General features: G+C 32.3%; 1 protein-coding gene and 1 long non-coding RNA gene across 3 annotated transcripts; one reads left to right on the forward strand and one right to left on the reverse strand.

The window, feature by feature from the left end:
• Positions 1-1118: 1118 nt before the first annotated feature.
• On the forward strand, positions 1119-2490 carry LOC133174257 (uncharacterized). Its single transcript, XR_009719100.1, has 2 exons — positions 1119-1208; positions 2422-2490. It is a non-coding gene; the product is annotated as an uncharacterized LOC133174257 (long non-coding RNA).
• A 2210-nt stretch (positions 2491-4700) lies between these two features.
• On the reverse strand, positions 4701-14576 carry LOC133174228 (CD63 antigen-like). Of its 2 annotated transcripts, none has more exons than XM_061309304.1 (8): positions 14486-14576; positions 12596-12670; positions 11772-12032; positions 10789-10863; positions 10101-10214; positions 9190-9390; positions 8612-8707; positions 4701-5216 (listed from the first exon to the last, which is right to left on the reverse strand). In XM_061309304.1, the coding sequence occupies exons 2-8, from the start codon at positions 12659-12661 to the stop codon at positions 5142-5144; spliced, it is 888 nt and encodes a 295-aa protein (XP_061165288.1). In that variant the 5' UTR covers positions 12662-12670; positions 14486-14576; the 3' UTR covers positions 4701-5141. The 2 variants fall into 2 exon arrangements, with proteins under 2 accessions (XP_061165288.1, XP_061165287.1); XM_061309303.1 differs by having other exon boundaries at positions 11766-12032.
• Positions 14577-17949: the final 3373 nt, after the last annotated feature.

Here is a 17949-nt window from a genome sequence, read left to right on the forward strand (position 1 = left end):
ATGTCTGGTCCATCGCCTGGCGTAGTCCTCTACAGAATCCATAATATTTATGAAATTCCGACGCCAGTTGAAGGATCTGGGTTCCCTATATTTAGGACCTTTTAAAATCAGTGATCTAAGGTCCTCATTATTAACTATATTTACGTCACCAGTAATAACGTGTCCAGCAGGACTATAGTTATAGGGCGAAGAAGAACATGAACACGATGGAGGATTATGCTTCAGATATTCGATATCCAGGCCCTGTAAAGTTTTCTTGTAATTAAAAAGTTTGGAAGCAATAGTCGACGTATATTTGTAGGAAATACAAGGTGGGGTCTTTAACTTGAAATATGGTGGAATACAAGACTGAATTTTTGTGATTAAGAATATTACTTATATTAACCGCGTCAATTCCTTTGTTGGCATATTGAAGTTTAAGGAAAAAACGGATTGTTTTAGCTGCATTTTCTTCAGTAAAACGCGGGGGTTTAAAAAGCCTATGATTGGCAATATCCATAATTACAGATCCGAGCCTATATTCTGGTGTCGAGGAATCTTCAAAGGGACGGAGTGAAGTTTGGTGCAAATATGATGTAGACCTAACTGTTGATTTACAAAAGGTAGTACTGAATCAAAAGAGACATCGTGTATTAAACGTTTATTGTAAGACCGATGCCCATGACTACGCTTACGTCTCTGTGTATGGTTAAAAAGTCCCATCACATTTACATTGTTACACTGTGGACTGGAAAGATTTCCAACACTATCGACATTGTCATTACATCCATAGGGAAAGGCTGTCCCTAGCTTTCTTATCCAAAATTCTTCTCGTTGTCTACGGAAAGGTGTACTCAGTGATGAACTGTTTGTGTGGTGGTAAATCTTTTCCAGAATTCTAACTTTCAATGACAAAATAGAATGATCAGGTAAATTAAAATGTTTGTATAAAAGTTGCTGACCCCCATTATTTATCTGAAATCTATGACCTAAAAAAGAGATAAAATTCCATCTTTCCTTTTATTTCTACTAAATTTTAGTTTAAATCGGACTTATATGGAAAATGGTTTTTATATGAATATGTTGTACATGATTGATTTTCATATATATAACTTTATTTTTTTAATTTTTGTAGGTTCAGTATAAAGTCAGCTGACATGAACATAATAAACACGTAACAAAAGAGGGAATTTGATCATCTTAGACGTCGACGATCTTTAAAATACCAGGTAAAGTGCATTAATTACCAAGTGTTCAAATAAACTATAAAATAGGACCCCCTTAAAAGTTTTCGGGGTATACTGGAATCGCAATGTCTGTTTGCCTGTCACATTGTCCAGAGATATATCTGAAACTATAGTTTTTTTTTAAAATAGGTTTTTTCATTTATTTTGACAAATTTTGTTAAATTGTTTCTACCACATGACATGTTCAGATTGATTTTTTTAATCTTTTTTTAAGTAATAGCTTTTTAAGATTTTAGTATTGTCTGGACATAATATTTAAACCAGCAAGGACACTTATTATATTGAGAAATTTTAAGCTGACAGAAATAAAACAGGTTTCTGTTAGGAGGCAGATGGTCTCTACCTATTTTAAAGAAACTCATTTTTTTTAGATCACAAAGGTAAAGGTCAAGGTCAATTTATTCTAGACATAGGAAAATATTGTATGTTCAATTTCTTGAAAACCATTTGTTGACAGAAAAAAATTGGTACACTGGTACCTCAAAAGGAGATGATTCATATTGATTTTAATGTCATAAGGTTAAGGTCAGACATAAAATAAATTCACTCAATGTCTTGAGAAAGAAGTTCAAAAACCCTTTTGCATGACAAACTTCTATTTTAAAATACAAACACTCTCTAATGATAGGCATTTACTTTCTGCTGAATATCTTGAGTACCATTGCTTTGAGACATCAAACTTTGTTTACTTGTACCCCCTGAAAAGGAATTAACCTGTTTATGATACTGAAATAAGATACAGATCAATCTTTTTACCACTAACAAGTAGATCTTTATTAAGTATCTATTAGATACCTTTAGATTGTAATGTGTTGTCTTTGTTTTCAAGTATTCTGTTTTCAGTTAATGGTGATAATACATGCATTTGCCTTTTCTAATACTAACACCCTCTAATGCGTAAATGATTATCAGGGTCAAAGGTCAAAGTCCTCTGAACATAGGCATTTAATTTCTGCTGAATATCTTGAGTACCATTGTTTTGAGACATCAAACTTTGTTTACTTGTACCCCCTGAAAAGGAATTAACCCGTTTATGATACTGAAATAAGATACAGATCAATCTTTTTACCACTAACAAGTACATCTTTTTTAAGTATCTTTTAGATAATTTAGGTTGTAATGTGTTGTCTTTGTTTTCAAGTATTCTGTTTTCAATTAATGGTGATAATACATGCATTTGCCTTTTCTTTTTCAGGTTGGGAAAAGAAAGAAGATTTGTAGCATTATATTGAAGATGCCTGATTAAAAGCATTAATATTTTGAATGGTGTTTTCTCTTTTATTCAGAAAGTTTGAAACTGGAGGCAATGCTCAGAATTTTAAGGTAATAAATCTGAAGATTTTGTTGAAAGAGCTAATGGTGCCCAATGATATCCATTTGGTTATATTCAAATTGGAAAAAAGATTTACACCTGGGATGAAGTCAACATGCAAGGATAGCTTTCTACAGTGCTTGAAGGAAAAGTGCAAAATTGTTAAGTGAGCTTCTGAGGTAGCTCTAGAGGAACAATGATGAGAACATGTAGTTAATCATTTTAGGTACCGCTATGGAGCAATTACATGTACTTTTCTGGAAGAACAGTCAGGAAAACTCCAAATGAATGAACATGGTTTTTACGCATTTTAATGTTAAATAAGTGTGAACTAATTAACGTTGATTTAACACTTTATGTTAATTTAACATAAAAATAACATTAAATTAACATTAAATTTTGAACGTTAAATTCATGAATAAGCTCGATTGACGTTAATTTAACGTTAAATATTTAACGTTAAATTTATGTTATTTTAATGTTAAATTAACGTTAGGCACAAGTGGCTGTGTAACCATTTCAGCTCTTGAGATCCTATATACTCCCACACATTTAAAACTGTTAACCCGATGGCATGTCCCCCTCTTGGTCAAAATGCGTCCTCTAATTCAATAAGATGAAGAAATGTTGTAGGCATGTTACTAGGGAAAAGTGGGTTTTATGCGTTTGGTGCCAAACATCACAGGTGGTAAAAGATTAAGTCAGAGCATCCTGTGCCAGCGCTCTAACCACTGAACTTCTACATAAGATCCCATATAGTGAAAGAATCACTGTACTCACGCATCTGTTAAACATATAACAATACAATCCTTTTCAATTAATCAGGAAAATTAAAAATTGCAGAATCACAAATACTTTGAATGGCACAAGATTTATGTTCATTTAACCTTTACCAGATGGTAAAAAATTACCAAGAATAAATTATTGCGTGGATGTCCAATGTTAAATATTTCATTCTGGACAACCTAAGAAAACAGGAAATCTGGTTTGTATCAATTGCTGGGGCACTAACCACAATCGTTCGCTACGCAGCATCAAACCTAAGACGTAAACATAGGTAGTGGCTGGTCCTTCGCCACGTGCCCGGCGCTAGAAATGAAATTCATGGATCTTTCGGATGAGACCTTCAAAACCGAGGTCCCGTTTCACGTTAGGCGTTGGCACGATAAAGAATCCTCACTGCTTAATGGCACTGTCAGTGCCGAGTAAAGGTCTAAATTTGAAGGCCTTTCCCCTGCAGATACGTCTTTATATGAGTGAAAAATTCTCGATTGGGACGTTACACAACACAAATTTAATCAATTGATATTCTCTAATTAAATGGTGGTGGGATTTTACTCTTGAGAAGGGTACGTCTATCAAACTGATTATATTGGTTGTTACATGAAAATTTAATAATAATTTACAAAATTGTAATACTAGGCTTTGTTCTATTTTAAAAAAAAGATTCTTAAACTCTAGTTTTTTTTTTACCTCATCAAATTTAAATTACACTAGACAGACCAGACGTGTTCCTGATATCACTTCATATTAATTCGTTTGGCATTTAAAACGTTGCATTATCTTACATTTTAGACGTATTTGGTAAAACTTGTAATTTATATTCAAAATTTTGTAATTCATATTGGAAATTTGTTATTCATATTCTAAAACTGGAGATTCATATTCTAAATCTTGTGATATCTGTATATATAACATATTCGTAACATTGTGATTTATCTTTGATTTAATATAAATTATAAGGTTTTGCATATAAATCTCATGGCTATTGAATGTACCTATCACGTGTAAGTCACCAGACTATCGAAAGGAATTAGGCTTTTTAAACATAAATAACGTTTTTGAGTAAGAGTATCAACTCTTCGAATATAAAATACAAGTTAACGAATATGAAATACAACTATGAAATAAAAATCAAAAGAGTAATATGTTTGAGAATATGAATAACACTGAACTTGCTGATTAACTACGCAAATCTTTATCTCTTGACCTAGCTTTAACAATTTAACGTTTTTCTTTTAAATGGACATAACAAAATCCTCTATTTTAGCCACAGAAAAAAAACGCCACAGGAGTCCAGAGGAAACATTTCATGGCTTTTAGTTGTCCTTGATATAAGTGTTTTCCTTTAAAATATTCAACAAGAGAGAAAACAAGGGAAATGGACGCCTTTAAGTTTATTGCAGACGAACAGACTTCATCTGTGCTACAATCACAATATCGTAGTTTGTTAAAGACATTTTATGGCGATTGGATGCAATAACACAAATTATTAACAGAAAATTTGGGACAAGAAATACTTTGCACCTGTTTGGTTCTAAGAAGGTTTACAAGAGAGTAAAGAAAAAAGAATTTTGTCCGTTTGGATAGTTTGAAATTTATAAAAAGATTTTTTTGAAAAAGGAAAACAATGCTGAAGTAGCGATGAAATGACGTAGCAGAAAAATCGTTGAGTGTTCCAGGTCAATGGGCACATACAAGTTTATCAGCTCACCGGGCTTTATCAAACGCTTCTACAGATTAGAGATGTTGCATATATGAATAATTTCATCTTGATAGCATTTTGCTTCATTTTCATGAATTGAAATATCTCTTCTACGTAGTTAGAATGAATTTATCAGCAATTTCCGATTAGTCGGATTGCTACATATAACAATGGCAGATATCACACAAAGGACCTGAAAAATACAAAATATGTATCAAAATCAGTAAGTCAAACACTATCACGAAGTATATGCAATTTTAAAGTATCCCGGAGAAAATTATGAAAATCATGAACGAAAGTTATCCATATCGTAGACAAATACGTTTTTGTCATACTAAATGGAGAGTATGACACATCTGTTCCATATTTGGATATTTTACTTGAAAAAGACGTTAATGGTAATCTAACAACAAAGCTTTATGATAAACGTGATGACTTTAACTTTTCAATCGTCAACTTCCCTTACTTATGCTGCAATATACCTTCATCACCTGCATACGGGGTATATATCTCTCAGTTGATTCGATACGCAAGAGCATGTTCTACGTATGTACAATTTCTAAAACGAGGTAAATTATTAACAAACTACTTGGTGAAACAAGAATATCAGCTGTCTCGTTTAAAGTCATCATTTCGTAAGTTCTATGGTCAATACGATGACCTTGTCAGCAAATACAATTTATCATTAAGTCAAATGCTGACTGACGTTTTTCATACTAATTGTTAGGCCATTATTTAAACACTGAATTGTCGACGGATTTTCCGTTATTTCTCGATCATGACAAGGAGCACACGGTGGGTGTGACCGGTGGGCAGGGGATGCTCACTCTTCCATGGCACCTGATCCCACCTCTGATGTTTGGAGGTCCGTGTTAGCTCTGCTCCTATTTTGTATTGTTTAATGGACTTTTGAGCTTGAATACTGTTCGTTATCTCCATATATTTCATGGACATATATATACTTGTTGTAAACTAAAATATCTGTTATGAAAATCCACGTCAAATGGTTTGGTATGGTTGATGTAACTTTAAATGTCGCAGAAAATGCGCACGACTCAGATCTATAATGAAATATTGAGATAACGAACAGTATGCAAGCTCAAAGTCCATTTAAACAATACAAATCGGAAGCAGAGCAAATACGGACCTCCAAAAACAGCAGAGGTAGGATCAGGTGGCAAGGTAAAGTGAGCATACCCTGTCTATCGGTTGTTATAATCGGGAAAAAAGGAAAAATCCGTAGACAATTCAGTGTGTATATAATGGCCTAACAATTAGTATGAAAAACGTCATATCAGTCAGCATTTGACTCAATGATAGTTGTATTAGCTGACAAGGTATCGACCATAAAACTTACGAAATGATGACTTCAAACGAGACTGTTCATATCCTTGTTTCATCAACTTGTTTGTCAATAGCTTGCCTCGTTTTAGAAATTGGTCATACGTAGTGCATACTCTTGCGTATCGAATCAAATAGGAGACATAAACGCCATATGCAGGTGATAAGTGTATATTGCTACATAAGTAAGGCAAGTTGACGATTGAAAAAACGAAAGTCATTACGTTTCTCATAAAGCGTTGTTGCTAGGTTACCATTAAAGTCTTTTTCTAGTAAAATATTCAAATATGAAACAGATGTGTCAGACTGTGTGGTAACTTTTATTTCAAGATCACTGGGATATATCGAGTTGACATATAAATGGAGGTAACTATTGCTAGTTTATATTACGTTGTCGATATATTTAATTGTCGAGTTGAAGGCCAGAGCAAGTGTCTTCTTCTTCTCATGTATAAGTTTTTGAATAATTTCTGCTTCATATGAATACAAAATAGGTCTGCTAATATTTTTCAACATTGTGTACAATTTGATAGATCCTACAAGAAATAGAAAAACTACTCTTATTTTATAAATATAAGGTATCCGTATTCATTACGTTGTTATAAATCTAGCGTAACAACGGATTGGATTGTACAGCCTGTATATACAAAGTTTTTATACTGATGACGCTCGTTAATTATCGCATACTGTTTTGAATCTTAAAAATTTACTCAGTTATGGCCTTTTATAAATATTATCACACCCACTTGGCAGTGTGGCATAATAATAATTAAAAAACTAGTTGACTAAATGTTCAAAGAAGAATTAGAGGTCTTTCTTCCTTATTTAAATTTATTTCATATTTTATATTTAACTCTCTACAGAAAATTTTCAGAAAAAAATAAACCAGAAATAGCTCAAAGATTAAAAAATGAAAATTGTAAAGAAAACAAAGTCACTTTGATCTTTGTTTTTCAAGGGCAAGGGCTACATTGCCATTTGTCCCATGCCTCTATGAATAATGATTAAAAAAATTCATTATACGAAAATAACAAAACTTTTCAGGGGCAAAATATCATTTAAGAAGCCGAAGAATCATTTTACAATGAATAGATTGAAGACTCCTCTTAAGTAGTCAAAGACATTAGTGAAGGTTTAAATTTGGTTTTGGTTTCTCTACGGTTTACGGATTTGGAGGAGAAGGGATAAAAAAGTTTTTTCGAAATTGGCAGTGAATTTAAAAAAAAAAGGTCGGGCTTAGTGGACAACAACAGGACAAATCAAACACTTGACGAACAGTATATGTTGAAAAACAAAAGAGGTAAGAGGTAAAAGGAGAAAAATCTCTCTCATTCTGAATGACCTTGAACTTTATCTTGACCTTAATTTTAATTTTATGGACGTCATGGCAGTTTATACCATATCTTTACGATTAATCATATTAAAATAATTATTTGTAATGAATAAAAACTTTCACGAGCAATAACTTATTAATTAGTCGATGATTTTTTTTTTTTTTTTTTTTTTTTTTTTTTTTGCAGAAAGAGATTGAACAATTTTCCCAATCGAAGACATTGGTGAAGGTTTGATTTCTCGACGGTTTACGGTTTTGGAGCAGTAGCGAAAGTAATGTTTATCATGCATGGGGCAATAGCTTCGAAAGGGTCATAGGTCATAAACCTGGCCACATGTTTTGTTTTGTATTTTTTTTTCCAAAATAATTTGAGTAGTCAATTATCATTAACTGTAATTTTTTGATGAGTATTTCTCAGTTCAAAAGCAGTAACTGAATAACAATAAGAAGAAAAAGAAGAAGAAGCATTTTAAAAGTATCTCCACAGAAAGGTGGAAAGACTTAAATAGCGTGTTTCCAAGAACATGTGATAAATATTCAAAATCCATATTATTGACGTTATCATGAAACAAGCTTAATGTCAGACTGGGCCGTGTGGTTTGCTTATACAATCTATTTACGCCTATAACTTTTGTAAAATAGTGTGTATTGTTTTGATCTTTGTATATTTACTAAACCAATGTCTATACTAAATGAATATCGTACACATTTGCCAGTTTGATTATTATCAAGAAAATTATAGCGTTTGTCTACGAACGTTATGGACGACCTTCGTATACATATTTGATAATCAAATGCTACTTTTTGCAAAATAGCCACAAAAAGATTAATTAATGGTGTGAAAGATATTCAGAAAAATTCTATTTTTTTCGTATTGATGAACTTATTTGAGTATTCCTTTGATACTTCATTACCTCAGCAAGGATAATAGTGATTCCAACTCCAAGAATACTAGGAGCTTTAGACGTTATATTTTGCTCCAACAAGTCGTTTATAGACTCATAACATCCCTGTGAGAAAGAATATGATTAAGAAATAATTATATAGATAAGACGGGCTAAGGAAAATATTTACACATTGGAGCAAAAACTGTTATCGAGTATAGTATCATGTGCTGGGAATTATATAAAACCCAAAAGGCTAAAAAAAAAATAATTATAAGACTGTTTCCTTTATATGTACATTTAAAACTGTTAAAATTATTTTCTATGCCACTATTGAGTCAGACATCTGATTTTTAGGAGATACAGGAGAATAAGCTTTAAATACATAAACATTGAAACTCGGTTATAAAGAAGTCACAGGACCTCCAATTTCGCTTCTTTATAACCTAAATTCTTTATATCCGTTTAAAGAATATAGTGAAAAGTTGCACGGGATTTTTAAAAGGTCCCTTATAACCAAGATTTTCCTGTAAAAGAGTTCTTTATAACCAAGTTTTACTTAACTGTAGGTAGATTTTCTTTAAAATGGTACTTGATGAGAATATTACCTTTGTGTTATACGTTCCAGAATTTAAATTGTAGAAACATGATATCGGGGCTGAAGTATAATTAGTTTCAGTGACTCCCACACAGCACGCCTTAGGAATCTCGGCATTTGTAAGCTGACATTCCCCACTAGTGGTGCACCAAGGGGTATTGTCAAAATCATTTGTAGTTGATGCCACATTATTAACGGCACAACAGTCCAACTACAAACATTCAAACAAAAATAGAGTTGTGATTAAATCAGTAAATGTGTTTATTAAAAAAAAGTCTTTATTCATAGATTTCTTAACAGTCGGCTTACATGTAAGTGTTAATTGACCATGCTACTGAATCTATTTTTAGCGTAATGTTATTGCAAAGTTATGTAAGTATTTATTTGTTGAAGTCACTTTTTTTCATTAGCGTCCTATTCCAAATTCATAAAATCTCTCCTCTCATTCTTATTAAAACGTTCGACAAATAACAAAAAACAAATAAAATTTCAGTTGTTCAAGTAGATTACCATTGTAGAATGAATATGTACATGTATACTTTTTCAAAACATTAAAAGACAGAAATAGACTGATTTTAGCTACTATAATTATTGAAAGAATCTAAAACGTGTGTTTATTTTTGGTTGTTTGCCATCACTTGACGTGGAGGACTACAAATTAAGACCTATACTCGGCACTTACGGCCTTTGAGCAGTGAGGGATCTTTTTCGTTCCAGCACCTACTTCGACAAGGGACCTCAGTTTATACGGTCTCATACGAAGGACCGGTCACCACGTCACAAAGTGGATTCGAATCTCCGATGTAAGGATCACCTCTATAGCAAAGGCTCTAACCACTGCGCAACGCGGTCGATTTCAAATTGTTTTAATCTATGTTACGTTGAAACTGTGGAAGAAATGTAAATATAAAATATACATACTGATATAAATATCCTGTTCCAACCATTTGAGAAGTCGTTTCCACCGCTTATTGAATCACTCACAAAGTTTTTATGGAGAGAATCAACCAATTTATCTCGGAGGTTTGCCTCAATCTGTAAAAATTAGAGTTCCAAATAATTCAGTCAAATTTCTGTAAAGTTCAGTGTCTTTTTAAAAAATGATTTCAAATAGTTTTATCGGGACCCCTAACCCACACTATGTACAGCTTTAATTTCCTTAGGTTTGAATTTTAAACTAATGATTTAAAAGAAAAACTTAAAATATCAGGAACATTACAATGTATAATGCATTTTTAGGTATTTGCGTGTCCGAAGGCTACAAAATTTTGAGCCCTTTACCCAACACCTCTCCCCCCAAATTTATCTGCTTTAATTTTAGTTTTAATCAGACTTCGATCTTTTGATCTGGCCCCTTAATAAATTCGATATAATTTTCCGCAGAAAAGTGGAGATTTTTGGCATGTTTTATATTTTCCTCAAGAAAACACTTTTGACTTCAATTTAATGGTATTCTATTATTATATGCATCGTTGAAGTTACAGAGTCATACGAGGATTTTTTTTTTCCTATATCTGCGTTAATCATTAGAAATCTTTTATGAGTTTATATGTCTTTAATGCGACAATCTTTTTTTAAAAATAATACTCCTAATTAATTATTGACTTACATCATTCTTCATTCTAAACCACAGGGAAATAGCCACTATCTTTATCACAAATAACACCAATACTGAAACTGCATACTGTAATATAAGAATTAAACCATGCTTCAATTATGTAGATCTCAAAACTGCATTTTGTAAGGTTAGCAAATAGTTCAGGCTTTAATATAATTTATTATGATTATTAAACAATATATACAATATGATTATAATACCAACTTTCTTAATGTAATGTATGTACCAGTAAGATAATGAATAAAGCGCAACATCAAAACTGCGTTCTGTAGTTAAAAAACGTCCACGGCAAAGTTGATACATGGATTCAGAATGTGATAATAAATAGTTTATTGTTCTTCAAAAAAGATGAAAAAAAAACTTTTTAACATGGAATTTGCAAAGGATAGAAAAATGCTTGTTTTAATTTTAAAAAATATTCATTACGATGCCTATGGTTTTATGATCATAAGAGAATCTTCAAGTTACCATTCAAACTCGTAAAAAGTAGGATTTACAGTTCTATTGCCCTGAAAAGATTCTTTTTTACTTATTTATCAATCTTGATAAAACCTGTAGATAGAGTGATGTCAAATATGTTAAGAGAAATCATATATAATAAGATCGTCTAATCTTTGTTGTCTTGATGAAAGGATGTGAATTTGATAGCTTAATAAAAATATCCTGATTTATTAGACATACAAATATTTGTGCGGTTTAATACATGTAATTGGCAGACTTTTTCTATGTCTTTAGTCCCTCCTTAAAGACACGAGAACCCTTCGTAAACTTTAAATCCCAAATTTTATTCTTTATCACGAAAGGCATTAGGGATTGGCAGAAATTATTTATGGTTTAAGTGCTTTTTGAAAAGTACATTTTTTAAACGTAATATCAACACAAGACAACACAGAACTAAGCGAATCAAAATGGTATCTGTTACATACATGTATTGAATATATTTTTTTAATTTTGTTAGTGTTACTCACAAGCACAAGCAATACTTTAGTTTGCTTGCAATCGCCACATAATCGGAGATCAAATACCAATAAAATGAAGACTCCTACGAACACTCCAGATACCAATGAAATGAATACTCCAACGACGATAAATAAAGTTGACAAGTTGTCCGCAAGGTTTCCTAAGTCAGAATCTCCTGATTTCACACTGTTAAGGACTGTTTTTGTTTCATCTTTTATTGACGACACATCAGATTTCATCATGGCGCCGATTATTAAAACACCGAATGCAAGCGTCTGAAAAGTACATATTTTGATAAACTATTCAACACATACAAGTATTATTCCAAAAATTTACCTTTGCTCATTTTCAAACCTTAAGTGATTTATATTCTATTTGAATCGCCAAAATCCTTTTTCATGAAGATAATTTTTTTTTCCATTAAGGCTTGATAACGTTAAATCCATTAAGCATTTCAAGGAAATGTATTATTTCATACAAATGCAGATAAATTCTTCATACTTAGTAACATATAATATATTTTCAAAAATGATGGGAAAAAGCTAAGCTGTGAAAATGATACCATGCAGACCATAGGAAGAAATTTCAGTTTGGGGGAGGAGTTCATTACCTAACCAAAAAAATCTTGACAAGCAAGAAAAGAATTTGTAGGATAGTTTTTAAGGATTTTATCTGTAAATTTGCCAGTGTAAACTGAAAAAATTATTGAGGGGCCACAACTGTAAATCTGCTTGTAATCTATAGTTTCTATAGTTAAATATATATTGAGGAAATAATTGGGGCCAGTCCCCTCCATGTTCCTACTGGCCTGTCATGAACCATCTTTGTTCATACTTACAAAAAGCACAACATTGATTGATATAAGGAAAGGTATGACGACGTTCCGTCCACATTCAAGAGCCATATCTATATTCTGATTTCAAAAAAATACAAAGATTTATTATTAAATGTACGTATAATTCTAAAGAGCAATCGTCTTTATAATTATTATATATGTTATATATGCTTTTCTAAATTAGTAATTGTTTATTTCACGCGATCAAACTAGATAATGATCTGTTGTTATCCTTTAGCCAAACATATTGGTTACCATCCTTAGCCCTCTCTTATGATTTATAGAGAGAGTTTCTGGGAGACCAAAAAAGGTTTGCCATACATGCATACTATGCATTATGAAGCCTGTCACAAAGAGGCTGACCTCGAGTCTATATAGAGCATAAACATAGTTATACTGAATGCCTGCATTAGTTGAACGCTATTTTTTCTTTATTTTCCTAGTAAGCCTTTTATATCCTGTTGAGTCCAAATCCTCGGTACAATGGTATGATTTGAATCAACCAGAATTTTTAGGTCATGCTGATGCTTCGTATAATTTTTACTAACTGTTGCACTGTTGTTTTAAAGAATACTTTTATATAGGAAGTTTGCCCACCTCTTGTAATTCCGAACTAATCCTGGGACAACATTAATATAGATTTACTTGATGCAACATATACAAATATAGCCCCTAGACCATCAATGAAAAAAAATAAATCTACACTGCATACTCTACATGGGCTTGATTGCAATTTGAAATTTCTCATTTTGGTCTTCTTTGTCTTAAAAGTTATACTTTTAAAAATCTTTTTTCGAAATATATCTCTGAACAAAAAGAATTGTCTATTACGTACTTTCCCAACCTAGCAACAATGGTCATTATTTGAACAAAGTTGAATAGGCAAATAATAAGAACGTTTGCGTGACATACCTTGTTGTGGGCCTGTAGTTCTTGAGATCTTTAAAAATAATTTCTGCTACTATATTTTGGTCTTTGACTCTCTACTTTGGCCTCACCATAGAAAACTTTAACATACGTTTTTTTTAAGTTGATCTTGAAGACATTTTTATAGAGGTTTGGCCCTTTATTTGAATGAATTTGTATCATACATGTACAATTTCATATCTTATTTATTTTTAATGAATATATTCAGACCTTTAAATGTATTTTCAGCAATGAACGATTGAACGCGACGTTAAGCAATCGATATTTTTTTTTAATTTTTTTTTTTTGCCAGAAGGAGTATTTACATTCAAATTTCTATTTGTTTTTTGTTATCTTTAATTTTTATATATTTTGTCCTTTAAATCAAATCATTAAGATGCATATGATGAATATTATGATTTCTGTGTATAAACATCAAAAACCAAAGAACAGTTTGGAATTGAATTTAAATTCTTAAGTACAAAGTTTATTTATAATCTTTAACTACAATCTTCATCCCATTCACCCATTTCATCTATAAAACTTCCTACAACATCGAGGCTTCATATGTTGATCTGGAGATAGCAATTATAAGATGTTGATTATTGAGGATTCTCGTGACGGGTATTCTTCGTGACCCCGACACGATCATAGTCATAAATTTAATATTAGTATAAAAAATCAGTTTCATGAAGTTGCATAAAGATGAAGCCATAAAGATGAAGAAAACATAAGATGAAGCCATATTTAACTATTATGCTCTTATGATTGGAACCTGTCAGTGTCAATTTAAATTATCCGCAGACAAAGCATGTTTCATACATGTACCCTTTTAGTGCAGAAGATGATGTTTTATCTCTGATGACCCAAGGAATACAGGTGTTAAACGTTGAAAATATGCAATTTTAAGTATACATAGAAAACACATTTAATCAATATCATCGAGAATAATATCGTTATGATATTATGTATCAAGAATATTTTTACCAAATGAATATCAACGAAGGTAATCCTTCATCAACATCTTAGCAAAAGTTCAACCATTGGACTAGTACTAAACAAAGCATCGTACCACTCACAAAGGCTAGAAATGAAAAGAAAGCATAATTTAAGTGTAAATAGACCATTATTATCCCTCTTTTGATATTCTAAAACAACGTACTTCACTTAAAATTCATCCTTATATGCCTTTACCTGTTAAATAATCTGAAATGCTAAAAATTCATTCTAGTTCATACATCGTTTCATTTTAACAGCAGACTTACGTTTATAAACAGCAATAAAACGCCCTGCTCAGTACATTTGTACAAACCTGCACTCGTGAATGACGTAACATCCTGGTTTTCCCACAATTGTTTTCGTCACCTAGGCTTAGCTAAAATAAACAAACAAACGTGAAAATATAAGAGGAAAATTAAAAAGACATTTACAAGGACTCGATTTTGAATTAGACAAATGCTTTTACGGTGTTATTTTTAAAATTTGCTATCGATCTGTATACTGCAATATAGCATTCATGGATGCATAATCAATATTCTGCACTGTTGAATCGAGTCAATGAGAAAACATTATTTCAAATACCTCCAAAACGAAAGTCATGCAATACGCAATGAGTTTTAAAGTTCCCATGTGTTATATGATATAGGCATTGAATGCAATTGAAAATAAAGATACTATTATTTACTTGTGTATCGAATGAAAAAGGTGAACATAACAAACCGTGATCGATATCAAAAATCTTTTATGCAATAAATGGTGAGCAGGGCTTAAAACATGAACCCCTGAAAACTTCAGCGGTTGGGTTAGGTGACTACAAGGAGGAAGTATTCCCTGTTCCCTGTTGACCGGACATACCCGCCCTGAGCGCTATATATTGATCAGGTAGACGGAATAATCCGGAGTAAAAAGGTTCACTTTATGCATAAAATGGCCCTGTAGATATACCAATTTATTGACTAACACATTGTGTACCATTTTCAACATAAATATAAAGTAGAGACTTAGTGCTTTCAGTTTATATAACAGAATTTCCTTTGAAGAGTCCAGGCATTGAAAAACAAGTTGTGTGAAATCGCATTGTTATTGAATTTTGCAGAAAACAGGTGTTTTTGAGAACCTTCAGCAAAAAATTAAAATATGAGCACACCCCTCGATCCAAAAATTAAAATGTATTTTATAATCTTCATTAAGGTCAAGATCTAGTAAATAAAAGGAGCCTACAGATTTCTCAAATTTGTGAAATAAATTCCTTTAATGAAGCTTTATAAATATAGCTTAGTCAAATAAGGTGTTTCGGGGCATAATTTGTAGGCAAACAAGACGAAAAATCATATATTAAACTGTCATTTTTATTGAAAAATTAGGAAAATCAGTCATGAATATGGGAGTTTTTTCCATATCAGACAAATTAAATGTATCCAGATTGCCTACAGTCTCTCAGAAAACGGTAATTTGTATGTTCTTGGTCTCTTCTTTAAAATAATATTAAACTGAATATAGGTTTCGGGATTACTTTTCACATGATTTCAAATTGAATTCCAGGAAAATACTTTATTTTCTATATAATTTCATTACAGCCGTAAAGTACGGGAAAAAAGAAAGTTTAATTTGATTATGACGTGATAATGGATCTAGCATCAAAAATGCAGTCTAAAATTATTTACTAGATCTTGACCTTAACAGTTCTTTTATAATATATTTACACATTTTGGATCGGAGGTTGTGCTGTATACGAAATTTTAAACAAATTGCATCATATTTTGGCCATTTTTGAAGAAATATTCAGGATATGTGAATAGTGACGCAATTCATGACGTCATAATGCATTAACTAGAAAGGAAATTACGTCATTTTCAGTAGATATTCATTCAGCAAGTGTTCAAGTATTATTTATTGCCTTGTCGACTAAAACTATACAGTTTTAAATTTTCAGAAATTCACAGGGCCAAAAAAGGCCCTATGTGGCTCTTGCTCTTTAGCATTGTATATAGCTTAACATTTTTATGAAACATGTCAGTGAAAATACGAGCCACTAATGGGTTGTATTTGTAAACAAGGTATTTAATACGAAGATTGATTTTCTCAATGCCGACTATAAAGTAAGTTGTTCAAATACCAGAAACTTTTCATGCATAAAGCTGGTTTAATTGGCTCAACTAGGAAAAGTAGTCCAGATAAATATTTTCATACGCAAAAGGGCTGAAGAATTAGTGTGCCATGCTAAAGAATATGAGGAAATTTGGAGAAATTCTATATAGCGAAAGAACCTTTTTGGTAAAATTATGGACATGTAGACAGGTCGACAGGTCGACGGGTTGACGGGATTTTTGGTTTTCAGGTCAACAGGTAGACGAGTTGACAGGCCGAAAGTTTGACAGGTCTACATGTATTAAGGAAGACAGGTCGACGGGTTGACTGGTCGACAGGTTGATAGAATTTTTGCTTGACAGGTCTAAATGTATTCAGGAAGAAAGATCGACGGGTTGACAGGTCGACAGGTCCACAGATTGACGAGCTGACAGGTCAACAGGTTGACGAGCAGAAAGGTCCACAGATATATGAATCGACGGGTCGACAGGTTGACAGATTATTATCTCCAGTGGGTTTGAGAACTAACCCTAATCTTTCCGGTTGGTTAGAGTACTAACCATAATTTCTCAGATGGGTTCGAGGACTAACTCTAATCTTTCCGATGGGTTCAAAGACTAAACCTTAACTCTCGGGAGTGTACGAGAATTAACCCTAATCTCTCAGGTGTGTTCGAGGACAAACCTTTATCTCGGGTGGGATCGATTAATCTAGTGGTTGTACTAGATTAACCCTAATGTCCTGTGTTTGTTCGAGCAAAACAGAGCTTATTAATCCGAGAGGATGTTATGAGGGTAAAAGGAATACCGAGAGGTAGTCAACTTTCGACCTGTCAACTTTTTGTTTTGAGCTATAAAGGAAACCGAATGGGTATCAACTGTTGACCTGTCGACCTTTTTCTTTAAGTGAAAATAGTATCCCATTTGGGTGTCAACTGTCGACCTTTGTTGTGATGGATAAGATAAAGCATTTGATCGTCGACCTGCGACCTTTTTTTTTAGAGATGACAGATTAACAATAAGGTGTCAACTGTCTACCTTTGGGATGATAATACAGATTAAGTGTCAAATTGTCAATCACTCAGGGGGAAAACCCTTCTTGTGGACTATTATTTTACATGGACTATTTAACGTAATATGGCAAAACACTCACTTTTTTGTTTTATAAAGGGAACTATTTCTTTCTTTATTTTAAAGGACAAGGTTCATTTGATATAATATTTGACCCTGAGAATTTCTAAAAATTAAAGTTTACGCTGAATCAAAACTTTACATTGAAAATTAAGGTTGGATATATGTTTGTTAAAAAAATAAATCCAAACTTTGAGAATGTGTCGCCTGTATACTGTTTATTCTTGGTCAAAT

This window comes from Saccostrea echinata, unplaced genomic scaffold (genome assembly GCF_033153115.1).
Source record: "Saccostrea echinata isolate AGI-Se365-2 ecotype Australia unplaced genomic scaffold, CSIRO_AGI_Sech_v1 ptg000057l, whole genome shotgun sequence".
Lineage (NCBI taxonomy): Eukaryota > Metazoa > Mollusca > Bivalvia > Ostreida > Ostreidae > Saccostrea > Saccostrea echinata.

What these genes read in the sequence shown, in the direction of transcription:
- LOC133174228 (XM_061309303.1), bottom strand. Translation starts at nt 12,661, where the DNA reads ATGGCTCTTGAATGTGGACGGAACGTCGTCATACCTTTCCTTATATCA. An exon ending in CTAAAGTATTGCTTGTGCTT is followed by an intron (nt 10,864 to 11,765) that starts GTGAGTAACACT and finishes CTTATATTACAG; the next exon opens with TATGCAGTTTCAGTATTGGT. An exon ending in GGTTTAGAATGAAGAATGAT is followed by an intron (nt 10,215 to 10,788) that starts GTAAGTCAATAA and finishes TAATTTTTACAG; the next exon opens with ATTGAGGCAAACCTCCGAGA.